The sequence below is a fragment of the Ictidomys tridecemlineatus genome, chromosome 8 (genome assembly GCF_052094955.1).
Source record: "Ictidomys tridecemlineatus isolate mIctTri1 chromosome 8, mIctTri1.hap1, whole genome shotgun sequence".
Taxonomy (NCBI): Eukaryota; Metazoa; Chordata; class Mammalia; order Rodentia; family Sciuridae; genus Ictidomys; species Ictidomys tridecemlineatus.
Genome location: NC_135484.1, coordinates 138,086,927 through 138,099,601, shown reverse-complemented (window position 1 = coordinate 138,099,601; position 12,675 = coordinate 138,086,927). Strand labels below are relative to the sequence as shown.

Here is a 12,675-nt window from a genome sequence, read left to right as displayed (position 1 = left end):
GCATTTGCATCACCTTGTCACTAATTATAGCGGGGTCAGAACTCTGTTGCTGCTGTGCCGTTGGTGGCCTGGAGTACTGAGTCCAGGGGCTGATGTGCTGCTGAGCTTGGGTGCCTGCCTGAGTGCAGGAGCGTGACCTCTGCTGGGATGTTAGCTCTGGCGCTTGGCCTGGTCTCTGTTGAGATCATCCTGGGGAAGTGCTCGGCTTTACTGTAACATGATGCTCAAGTCCTGAGTTCTGCCCAGTGCCCCCAAGGGCCAGGTGACTGGCCACAGTGCTGCCAATAGGCAACATGGGTCTGTTTGGATGCTTTCATTTCACAGAGTCTTAGTTACATGTGTTTCTGCATGGTTCCAGGGGACTCGTAGCTGACATTGTCTGTATCCATTGTCCCCATGAGGCCAGCTGTGTCCTACCCCAGCAGAGGTGGGGGAGTATGCTGGGAGACCAAGTACCTGCCCTTGTTTTATCACAGTCTCCCACCCTGAGCAGGGTTCTAGACCTGATGGAAACATCCACAGCACTAGTTCTCTGAAGAGCATGTGTATGTACAGAAGACAGGGAGGTGTTATTTCCTTCTCCTGCTAACAGTGAGCTAGGCGATAGCATCTTCTAGCAGCACCATGAGGAACGAAGGCAGTGCCCTTCTCCAGCTCCTTTAGTCATCCAAGGCCCCTCAAGTGTTTGGCCTGCTCCCCTTAGATGAGCATGTCTTAGCATTTCATCATCCAGGGATGTCAATCAGGAGAAGAGAGTAATGATTTGCCTGGGCCTCCTGCCCAGGGGATTACCCCCATGCCCTCCATAAACAAAAAAACTTCTCAGTGGGGCCCTGGCCAGACATGTCCTGAAAAGCTGGAACTGTGGTTCTGCTACTGGGCATCTCTGCCTTTGCATATGTGTGCATTCAAAATGGACTCATGTTGAGGGAAAGATCGGTAGACTTATTGGGATGGGAACCCCCACCAACTGCCCTTGGTCATGGTTAGATTAGGCTCAGCTCAATTTTTTATTTTTTTCTTGAGTTCTTTTCCTCCCTCCCCAGCAGGTTCTTTGTCTAATGAATCTCGGGGCCCAGGCACCTTAGAGGCCACAGGCACCTCTGAGATTTATTAAAATGACTTAATTTTATTTACTGTAATAGCCTAGAATGCAGAAGAGACCATCACCACACGCATGGGGGGCTTCTTTTTTTAACTGAAGTTCAGTTATGCAGAAAAACAACATGGCCCAGAAAGCTGCCAACAGAGGGTAAGGGGCAACCGAGGGATTCCTCAGCCTGCCCGGAACACTGCGTGAAAGCTGTCTACTAACAGTCATGGTGGGACAGTTGGCATAATCAGGACAGCTATATGGTCATGCTGACGGGGGTATGTACTCTTGCATCTGGTTTTTCTCTTGTCCCTAACAAATAAGGATGAAACATTAACTATGACATTGAGATGTGGGGGTGGGGGGGAATGAATTTGTTCATCACTCTGTCAGTAATAACACAGAAAATAAGAAGTGGATTCTCTACCACCTCTCTCCACATAAAGAATACTCACTGTCTTAGGTGCAGTGGCACCCACTGGTAATCCCAGCAGCTCTAGAGACTGAGGCAAGAGGAGAGCAAATTTGAGGCCAACCGGGGCAACTTGGACCCTCTCTGAGAGATAATAATGTGTTTCATCCGTGCTGGTAGGGACAGGATAGAAACCAGATGTGAGAGTGCATCCCCTCATTAGCATGACCATTTGCCCTGTTTACACCAGCTGCCCCTGAGTGATTATTAATGGAGATCTCTTTCACTCTCAAGTGTTCCGGTTTGACTGAGGAAATTCTGGTTTTTGTTTTTGTTTAAGGGAGCTGGAGATGTAGCCAGTGGCAGAACACTTGCCTAGTGTATGAGGGCCTACATTGGATTCCTAGTACTAAAAGAAGAGAATATCCAGAATCTCAAATATATCTCAAATTCAAGACTTATAGGTAAAATGGAGATGGAATATGTTTGGGGAGAGGGGAATCAAGAGATACACACATGCTCCCTGGGTTCTTTGAAATGGACTTTAATTGGTGGTTGAAGGATGGTTCATGGATCCACTTTGATCACGCATTCTTTTGTTGCATACAGTGACAGAATTAAAACTCATAACATTATAGGTCAACGTTTTGAAAAACAAGGCTACTGGATTCTAGGAGGAAAAAAGCTCATGTGACCTGAGAGCTGTTTTTAAAGGACCAAGATGTGATCTGTGTTCATCTTTGTGTTTCAGAACACCTCCTTGTTGCTAGACAGAAAAGGCTGAGAAAATTGTGTATAATTCCATTTATCCCTCTTTCAGTTTGCTGCTTTAGAAAATTAGTGGAAAGTATTAAGTGTGATTAAAAATGATAATGTGAAAACAAGCTAAACAAGTCTTGTAGCTGGTGACTTGACAACACTGTGATGGTAACTCCACAGTGGGACCCCACCAGAGGGAATTGCTGCATGAATTGCAGACAGCTTGAGAAGCTGATATTATTATCAGCCAGAGAGGGACACAGATGTTGTGCTCACCTTCCACGGTGCAGGCAAATGGGAGCAGGTGACTCAGCACGTGCCATCTGACAGGAGGCCACAAACTAGAATTCCACTATAAAAGATTCATATTTTGTAAAAGTCATATTGGTGACTCAGAGGTTTTGTTTTGCATTGTTTTTTCTTTGTCTTTTTCTTTCTTCTTCTTTTTTTTTTCCTGCCAAAGTCCCTATCAAGTGTAGCTATCCTGGGGAAGTGAGATAATTAAAGAATGCTTCTGAAATTTCATATATCAGAAGGCACTCAGGAGCACAGGACAAATGCAGTGCATCTTCTTGGAGAATCAAGGTTACGTACTGACTTGGGAAACATTTTTCTATTAAATAAGCACATATAGAGAGAGCAGAACACACTGTGTGAGATCAATAGGAGACTTCAAAGAAATGTTCTAGATATCAGTCTCTTTAAGCTTAATTCCCAGAAGTATGATTTCGTGTATTAACTACTTCTGCACAGCAAGGTGCAGTTTGAAATCCTTTCCTCATCTTGATTTCTCTTGCCTTGGACCAAGGCCATAGTGTTTTAATTGTACCTCAAAAATGCTTTAAGAGTTTCCTTTTCAAATTTTTCTTTCTTATTCCTGACTTTTTATTCACTCAAATAAGCTTTAAAGTCATTTGTCAAATATTTTAAAAAATCCTGTTGGGATTTTTTTTTTTTTTTTTTAATCATTGTGTTAGAGATACCTTAAAGGCTGGGGAGATAGCTCAGTGGTAGAGTACTTGTCTAGCATGCACATGACCAGGTTCCATCCCCAACACTGGGGGGGGGGGAATTATTATTTTGCAAAACATTGACCTTTATTTCATGTAATTCAGTCTTTTCCTGACCATGGTCTGTCTCTCATTTCATTAAACTTTTCAATTTCAAAGTATTCTAGTTTCTTCCTGAAGATCACAGATATTTCTGATTAAGGTTCTCTCCAGGTATATTTTTTTGTTGCTCTGAGATTTGCTGCTGTCTTTTCATTATATGTCTAGAGTGATTCACTAAGATGCTGGCTCTTGATGGGTGACATGGAAAAGTATGCCCATCAGAACAAGTATGTGCTTTGAAAAAATGTAAATTAAAGCAGAGTAAGGCAGTTACAATTTGCCTGTATAACACTATAAATTAATGATAATAATTTAATGTGTATCTTCTTTACAAAGTTATTGAGGGGCTAAAAGAAATATTTAAATTAGTTAAGCACTTAGAAATGTGCCTGGTAAACCGTAAATGCTCATTAAATGTCACTTGCATCATCATTAATAGTCATGATGCCAGAAGCAACACTTGGCACTGTCCCCAAGTGGCCAGGAAGCATCCCGCCTGCTTGATTTCACCAGCCTCCAAGAGGGAAGAGAGCAGTGACAGTTCACCCTGTGTCTCTGCCAGCAAAGCCCGAAGCCCTCTCTTGTAACTTTCCAGTGTCGGTGCACCTCCACCTCACTATGGGCTGCTCGGACCAGCAGGGAGCATCATGGCCCCTCCTGACTGGAAGCAGCGCCCCCAGAGCAGAGATAAGGAAAGAATCCACTCAGCATCTTCCCTCAAATCCAGCCCAGAAAGCTCATGTTCAAAACCAGGGGGTGGTCTCTGTTGTCGCTGACACTCTCTGTCCACAGGGGGGGTTTCATTGTGTCAGACTTTTAGACTCTTAACAGCTACAGGGTGAGGAGCCTTTGAGATGCCTAAGGTCTGGCCTGGAACCCATGATACACATCTTGACAAAAACAGGCCGTGCACAATGCTGTGTAAGTACATAACATTTAATGAGCCTTTGCTGTATGCCTGGCACTGTTCTCATTTAATCCTCCCAGCAGCATTTAGACCTTTCACATATTTGGGCCCCTGTAGCTGGAGAAGTTGGTAAATTTTCTTCATGTCTAGTACCTCATTTGATTTTCGTAGCCACTCTGTGAAATGAGCAGAAAGCAGCAGAGACCAGATTAAGATCCCAGCCCAGAGCAGGTCTATTCCCCTCGTAGGCCTCATCAACACCCACTCCCCTGCTGATTAGCCCAGCTTCTGTGACTCTCAGGTCCTGGGATGTGTTAGGACAGGTAACTAACTCCATGTTGCTACAGAAGAGTTGGCAATGAAGACCTGAAACATTAGGCTCAACTTTCTATTTTTTCTTGAATTCTTTTCCTTCCTCCCCAGCAGGTTTTTTGTCTAATGAGTCTCGGGGCTCATAATGTTTGGGGGCCATCAAGGCCTCCCATCTACTTACAATTGAATAATCTGTATACTTTTCTAATGGACTCTAATGCCAGCTCCTAATAAATTTTATAGAATAAAAGTGTGATCAGCTTTAATGACCAATTTATGCACAGTAACAGTCTGATGTGGCCGTATAAGTCAATTTGGGGTTCTGGAGGGACTGTAAATTGAAGCTGTTAATTGCTCTTCCTCACTTCCATTGACCAGACCTCTCACCTGCAGCTCCGAAGCAGTGTGCTCTGTCATTAGCACAGCAGCATTGATCCCAGCTGGCCTCCTGATGTGTGCTGACACATTTTACAGGCCAAATAAATGCAACAGAACTGTTACACAAACATTTACAGCCTCAACTCTTGCAGCATTCATTGGGATAACTTCCTACTTTTTCCTCCCTGTGAGAACTGAATGTTTCCCTTACCTCTCTGTAACTGCTCTTGGTTAATCCCATAAAGCCCTGGATTATGGCCTTAAACTCTCTGCTCAGCCAATTTTAGATCATTTGGTTCTGTTTATCAGTCAGTGAGCATTCTTGCAGTAAATGATCCTATTGCTATTTTTATTGACTTACATTCTTCAGTTTCCTCCAGGCACTGATCACCAAAGCACTCTGCAATCACTTATAGATCTAGGTTTTAAAATTAGTAGGCAGACAGCCTTACACCCATGGCATTTATGACACTGATATTATTAGTTATTGAGCATAATCAGACATTACTTAGGCATTACTTAGGCCAGCTTAGGCATCTCAAAGGCTCCTCACCCTCACCTCCTCCTCTCCTCAGTCACTGATTTTTAATGCAGGGAATGAGGCAGGCTCAGTTGGAGGCAGTACAGGTCCATGGGAGCACCATGGGAGTGGTCCCTTGTGTGCAGAAAGTATTTCAGGGAGGAAAGAGCCCTTCTGCAGAGGGGACGAGGAAGCTTCAGTCACTGGCCCAGAGGGCGGGTGAGTTTTTTTGGTTTTGTTTTTTGTTGTTGTTGTTTGTTTTTTTCATTTTATTTTATTGTATTTTTCTGCAAAGACCATAAAACTCCTGTTTCTGAGTGGATATTTCAAGAGCAGGTGCATAAATTAGTGGTAGAACACTTGCCTAGCATTGCAAGGCCCTAGGTTCTGTCCCCAACATCAAATAAATAAGAATGGATTTTTAAAAATCGAATTCATACTTTAGTCAGGGTGGACTTTAAATGTGGTTTGTTGTGATCTCAAGTTTCCTACAGCTTGACTCTTTAGGTTGTCCTGCAGTCCTTTGTTCTGCAGGATTTTCTTTGGAGGCAGATGGACCCTAGGTCACCCACACACACACACAGCTGTGTCTTGCAGGAATGCATCTCCTACAGAGGCCCTGTCCTCTAGGAGGGTGGACGTTAAGAAGTAAATGTCAGGTTCGCTATCATAATGGGAGCACACAGAGGCCACACAGTGGGAGAATCCTGTGTTCCTGCTCCAGCCAATGCACTGAGGGTTGCTGTTCGTACACCCAGGCCACCCACCATATTGTGTGGGGACAGACACATTTGTTTTGTCACAGGACACTTGTGCTGCTGAAGCCTTCAGAGGGGCCACCAGAGGGAGCATCCATTGGACAAACAAGCGAACCTCTTTGAAAGCAATTTTGCAAGGTCCTTTAGGAACCCTAAAGATCTTCAGACCTATTTACCCAGTAATTCCACTTCTAGAAGCCTTTTCTATAAAATATATATAAATGCACTAAAATATATGTGAGTGGTTATCCTAGCATTAAATGGAAGCAATGTAAGTGTTGATCATGTGAGAATGATAAATAAATTATGCATCTTTACAACAAAATATACAATCATTGAAAATATCCTTTTCAGAGAAGTTAGTGGCATAAGGATTATAATATGAGGTTCAATAGAAAAAGCAAGTGAGATATAATTGCAAATTAAATATTTTTTATGTTTGCATACACACACACACACACACACAACCTTTTAAACTTATATATGAATTAACAGTCTAGGCAGAAGAATACCAAAGTATTCATAGCCACATCCCATAAAGCAATTAAATGTTTAAGGAGAAAAAGAATAAGATCTTCATAAAGTTCTTATGTAGTTTTTTTTAAAGCTTTTGAAATTTCAATGCTATCTGCTAATGGCACCTCCCAGGTAATAAGGACATTGCTTCCATTTATCACAGGAAAGAGCAAACCTCCTTCTTGGCACTGACCTTTATCTTCATTAGTTATATGCTCCAAAATTAAAATTCACAGTGTGTATTCAAATCAATCAGGAGTCGGTTTTGTTGTGTGTAACAAAAAAAACCCAAATAATAGTGGCTTTAAAAGATACAGTTTATTTTTCTCTCATTTAAGCAAGCTGGCAGTTAGGTGACTAGAGCTAGCATGGTGGCTTCATGGTCATCAAGAATCCAGGCACCTCCTTTCTGTTCCCCATTCTCATTGTGTGACTCTCATATCAAACACAGTGCTATATGGCGGCTGGTATCTCAGCCATCTGCTTCAGATTCCTAGGAGAAGTGGCGGGCAGTGTTTTGATATGTGGGTTTACCATATCTTCCATTCATGATGTAATCTGACATCTCATTGTCCCCTCTTGATACAAGAAGAGCTAGACACTGTAGAAATCTAAATTCACACATTGACCCCAATAAGGAAAAGGAGAGATGGGTACAAGGGAGTCCACAGTTACCTATTGTGGTTATCTCCAGTTTTAATCATATAGGGTTATAGGTCTTGCATGACTGCCACCGTGTTACAGTGATGTGTACTTTTTTGGTAGGCTACCAGGGATTGAACTCAGGGGCACTTGACCTCTGAGCCACATCCTCAGCCCTATTTTGTATTTTATTTATAGACAGGGTCTCGCTGAGTGCTTAGCACTTGGCTTTTGCTGAGGCTGGCTTTAAACTTGTGATCCTCCTGCCTCAGTCTCCAGAGCTACTGGGATTGCAGGCATGTGCCACTGCACCCAGCGGCTGGTGATGTGTACTTTATGTTATGAAGAAGTCAGCATTGTTTAGGGAACTGGCAGAGGAGTGCCGTTTTGGAAAAAGCACTGGTTAGAGATGGGAAGATATGGAGTTCAAGTCTTTGTTCCTCAGGCTCTGACTTCACTTGGCCTCCATTCCTCACCAAAAGTGAGGACACTAATAAGTGGAGCATTTGCACCTGTGGGTCTTGCCCTTGCTGTGGTTGATTCCCCCTTTTGCACTTCACATTTCTCTGGCTCCCCCTACACCGCTGCCCTTCCTCAGTTCAGGCTGCAGTCCTCTCTCACCTTCCTCCTTGCTGGGCTCTGAACTGGGCCCCTGGCTCTGGCCTCTGCTGCTCTTGTTCCTGGACACTGAGATAAAGTGGTCTTTGGAGTCAGTTGTTCCTCTCATGCCCCACCCACTGCTCCCAGTACCAGGCATTGCACTCAGGGGCACTCAACCACTGAGCCACATTTTGTATTGTATTTAGAGACAGGGACTCACTGAGGTGCTTAGCGCCTTGCTTTTGCTGAGGCTGGTTTTGAACTCATGATCCTCTCCCCTCAGCCTTCCGAGCCACTGGGATTATAGGTAAGCGGCAGCGCGCCTGGCTCCTCTCACATTTTAATGGTTCTCATCTCCCTCATGGTGGGTTTGTGAGTTAGTCCACTTTTCGTTGTTGTGATAAGAATACCCAACCAGAATTTAGAGAAGGAAACATTTATTTATTCTTATTGATCCAGGAGTTTAGTCCATTGCTCTGGGCCCAAGGTGAGACAGAGCATGATGGTAGAGGGCATGGTGCGGATTGCTGCTCCGTTCATTCAACTAAAAAAGAGGGGAAGGGGCACACCCCAGTGACCTGCCTCCTCCAGCCACACCCACCTAAGTTACCACCCCATCAGTCCATTCAAACTAGGATGGACTGATTAGATCCTAGCTCTCTAATCACTTCACCTCTGACTGTTCCTGCATTAACATTTAGGGGGATATCTCATACCCAAACCGTATGCCTCCCAAAAGCTCATGTTCATCTCACAACACAAAATACATTTAGTCCATCTCCAAGAGTCCTGTAGTCTTAACAGTTCCAGGTTTGCCCCAAAGTCCCAAGTCCAAAGTCTCATCTAAGATAGAAGGCAAACTCTTGGCTATAAGCCACAGTAAAAGTCAAAAGCAAGTTACAGATATCCAATATAAAATGTGCCCATTCCAAAAGGGAGGAGAAGGGGCATGGAAAGAAGGGGGGAGCCCAAAACCAGAGTGAAACCAGCTGGACAAACAGGTCCTGTTGCTCCAGGTACAGCAGCTAGGACACGTGGCGGCGTGAGATGTTCTCTCCTCAGGCCTTGCAAGTTGCAGGGCACGTTAGCCTGCACTCTCAGCCAGGAACTTTTCTCTACAGACAGTTCACGTTCCTGGCATCTCTTAATTTCTGGGGTCGGTCTGCATCCCAACTTTGGCTTCACCTTCACAGCTTCAATCAGCGCCTTCTCAGGGGCAGCCGGAAGGGGTTCCACTCCTTCTACGCTTTGCCTCGTCTCCCAGGTCTTCCTTTGAAAACTTGATGGGAGCCTTCATAACTCCCCAACTCCAGGATTCTGTGTTCCTGAGAAACAAGCACCACCACTGCTCGCACAGTAGCTGGGGCCCTGAATCCCAGCTACAGTAGCCTCGGAGCACTGGGCAGCGGAGCCTGCAGAAATGCCTTCCTGGGCTCTCGGGTTCTATCATGAGAGTCACCTCCAGGGGTCCTGCATGAACAGGAGTCTCGGCTGCAGGGGTGGGGTACCTCATCTCTAAACCATAACAGTTTGGCATCCCTGATCTATGCCTAGCCCACTTCTCTTTTTAGTCTCTTTTCCTCCCCTCCTCCACCCTCCACATCTACACTCAGAGCCCCTTGCTATCTTTGACAGAGCTCCACAGGCTTCCACACCAGCTGCCCTTGGAGGGGCCTTTCCCTCTCACTCCCTCTGGCTGACTCACTCCTCTCTGTTCCTCCAGCCCTGTATTCACCCCTCGTCTGTCACTCTCCACACCTGAGGGCCTGCCGAGTGACTGGGGCCTGGGGCCGAGGCTACCCTCCAGGGCTTGCTGCTCTTTTGTTCAACAAACTCCTGTTTGTTGTGCTGAAGGAGAGCACCCTAGCACTGGAAGAAAAAGCCCTGCCTCTCTGTCCATCTTTGCTGCATAGCCACTTGCTGTCCTTGGGCTCACATTCCTTCTCTTGCGCACACTTCAATGGTCTGCTGAGCACCTTTGTCTGCCAGGACTGTGAGGGCCCAGCACATAGATGTGCATGGTTCATTGCCGCTGCCTCTGAGGGTCTTCCAAAGCACTGGGGGGCAGTAGAGAGGAAGACAGACATGAACCTGGGCACATCTCCTACTGGCCATATGTTGGGCCACATAGTCCAGTTAAATGTTCTCCATGTGTACAATGACTGCCCCTTGACCAGATTCCCACCAGCTGCTCAAGGACCTTATACCATAGAGTCCACCACATTGGCTCAGGAATCTCACATCTTTCTCTTGGTGGTTTGTTTTTTTGTTTGTTTGGTTGGTTTTTTTTTGTTTGTTTGTTTGTTTGTTTTTTGTTTTGTTTTTTTTTTTTTTTTGAGCACCCAAACACTGTTGGAGCAGCAAGAGACTGTAAAGATTACCTGGGAATATTCAGGCCTCTGAATTTACAGATGAGGATGCTGCAGTGTTCATATGAGACAAGAAGGAACAGAGTGTCACCCAACAAGTAGCAAAGCCACATTATAGCCCACTTGTCCTGACTGTCTTGCTGGGTGTCTTTCTGATGCTCCACCCTTTGTTCCAGTGTGACAGAGGTAGAAGATGTAGATCACTAGGACATTGAGAGACCACATGGCTGTTATTAGATGCACCTGAGGTGGACCCTGGAGACGTGCACAGTGCCTTCAGTCAGAGAAGCTGAGAGCTGGAAGGGGCTCCGCTGGTTCAAACCTGTCTGGCATGTAAATTCCTTCTCGATCCTTGCTTGATGCTTCTCACAAGGACAGAATTTACTGCTTCTTAAGGCAGCCCTTTCCTTTTTATTATTATTATTATTTTTAACCCAGCGGGGGATTGAGCACAGGGCTTTGTGCATGCTAGGGAGGCGCTCTACAACTGCGTTGCATGCCCAGTCTTCTTGTTCCATTCTGTCTTGGAACAACTCTGTTAAAGGGTTCTTCCACATGCCATCTCATAGACTTGTGTCTGCTGCTAGCCACTTCAAAACTTGGTGGTAAACTCAGCCAAGCACCTCCTGATAGTCCCCTTCTGTGGGGAATAGCACAGAGGATTCTTGATTCTGACCCCCGGCCACTCTGGGTGGCAGCTCTGGCCTTTGGGAGTTTTCTCTCACTTGTATTTTTTTATTCTAATTTGTTATATATGATAGCAGAATGATTACAATTCATACTACACATATAGAGAGCTCTCGCCTGTATTTTTAAAAAGCAGTTGTTATGTGCCCCGGATTGCCCATAGAGAGGGTCCTACTCTGAATTCCAGACAGATTTCTTAATGCTCCCTTTCTTCGCCAGTTCTACTTATTCCTTTAAAAAAAAGAAGAAGAAGAAGAAGAAGAAGAAGAAGCATCTCTCAGAGCTGCCTTTAAAGAAAAATTGTGACAAAGACCCTTTGTTCTGGGGGAAGGAAAGGCCATAGCCCTGGGTTCTGGCTGGGCATGCATCTGAGACAGTGGGAGCACTTAATCTAACAGAGACACTTAATTGAAAAGGACACTTAAAATAGAAGGCAAGAAAGACGGGCGGCAGGAGATGTGTGAACACAGACTGCCCTCTGCCCACCAGGGTCAGCAGCTAAGTGTTTGCATTTCCCAGAATGCAACACCTTTTCCACCCCAGCATGGAAAAGGCGCACCTCAGCTTCATGCTGAAAGCCTTTCTGGGTGGAAGAGGCAGCCTTGAAGGAAGTCCATCAGGTGGGGAACCTGTGCGCACATGTGGAAGGCTCAGCCTCCAGACGCAACCAGGGAGCCTGGTGGGCAGACCCAGGCTGGCCCTGGGGCCCTTTCAGGAATGGCCGTGTGGGTCTCTGAGTTCTCACAGGGAGGGGGTGTGGGAAGTGGATGGTGCAAGGAGGCACTTCTGGAGGTCCGCTTTGCCCCACAGTACACTTTCCTGGAGGGAATACCCTGCCATTTAAGGCAGAGGCTAATGTATTTGCACTTAAATGTTACAAATGGCTTTTTCTGATGGTTCACACCTGGGAGAGTCCTATGGTTCTTGACCTGTGCTTTTTTTTTTTGCCTTCAGGTTCAGATTGGCCAACTCTATTCAACTGACAAGCTTGTCATTGAGAATCAAGAGAAGCCAAGGACCTAGGGAACTGGGAACCAGCCACCGACGGGGCCATGGACCACCTTCAGCATCCATTCTGTGTGCAGGCTGAAAATAGCCTCTCACTTTGCCTACCCTATGGGAGCTGAAAAACTGAGTCACCTTTCCATTCTGTTACAGCCTTGGTGGAAAAGGATGGCTGTGCCTTCTCAGTTCAAGTGTTAGAATGAAGGGCCAGAGGTCACTCAGAATAATGCTATGTATTATGGTGTCTCCTCTCCCTCCCATCCCATCTTGTAGCTCGTCACCATTTGTAGAGAACATATACAGACTTTGTTTTTCTTGGTCCTTGACAATAAACCAAAGTGTCTCCCTTTTTCTTTTGTGCCAAATAAACCCATTAAGGTAATGCACATTCACTTCCTGCTGAGGCAAGGCCTGAAGAAGTGGAGACCCCTGAGCAGGTCCCACCTTGAGCTGAAAACTCCCTTTGTATGGGGAGTAGAGAGCAGGTCAGGGTGGTGAGGAACAGGATACGCCCAGAGGTGAGTACTTTACAGCCAGCCAGAGTGGGTGTGAGGATTGGCAGCGAACCCCTCCCCACCCCTTGTGCATCAGAATCTTACCTCTGA

At 45.5% G+C, this 12,675-nt stretch overlaps 1 protein-coding gene across 1 annotated transcript in view; it reads left to right on the top strand.

The window, feature by feature from the left end:
- Window positions 1-12,421, top strand: part of Lyrm4 (LYR motif containing 4) — a 143,283-nt gene extending 130,862 nt beyond the window's left edge. The window contains exon 3 of the mRNA XM_078020498.1: window positions 12,020-12,421. Coding sequence (XP_077876624.1) covers window positions 12,020-12,088 — 69 coding nt within the window. The 3' untranslated portion in view covers window positions 12,089-12,421. The remainder of the gene's footprint in view (window positions 1-12,019) is intronic.
- The last annotated feature ends 254 nt before the right edge of the window (window positions 12,422-12,675 follow it).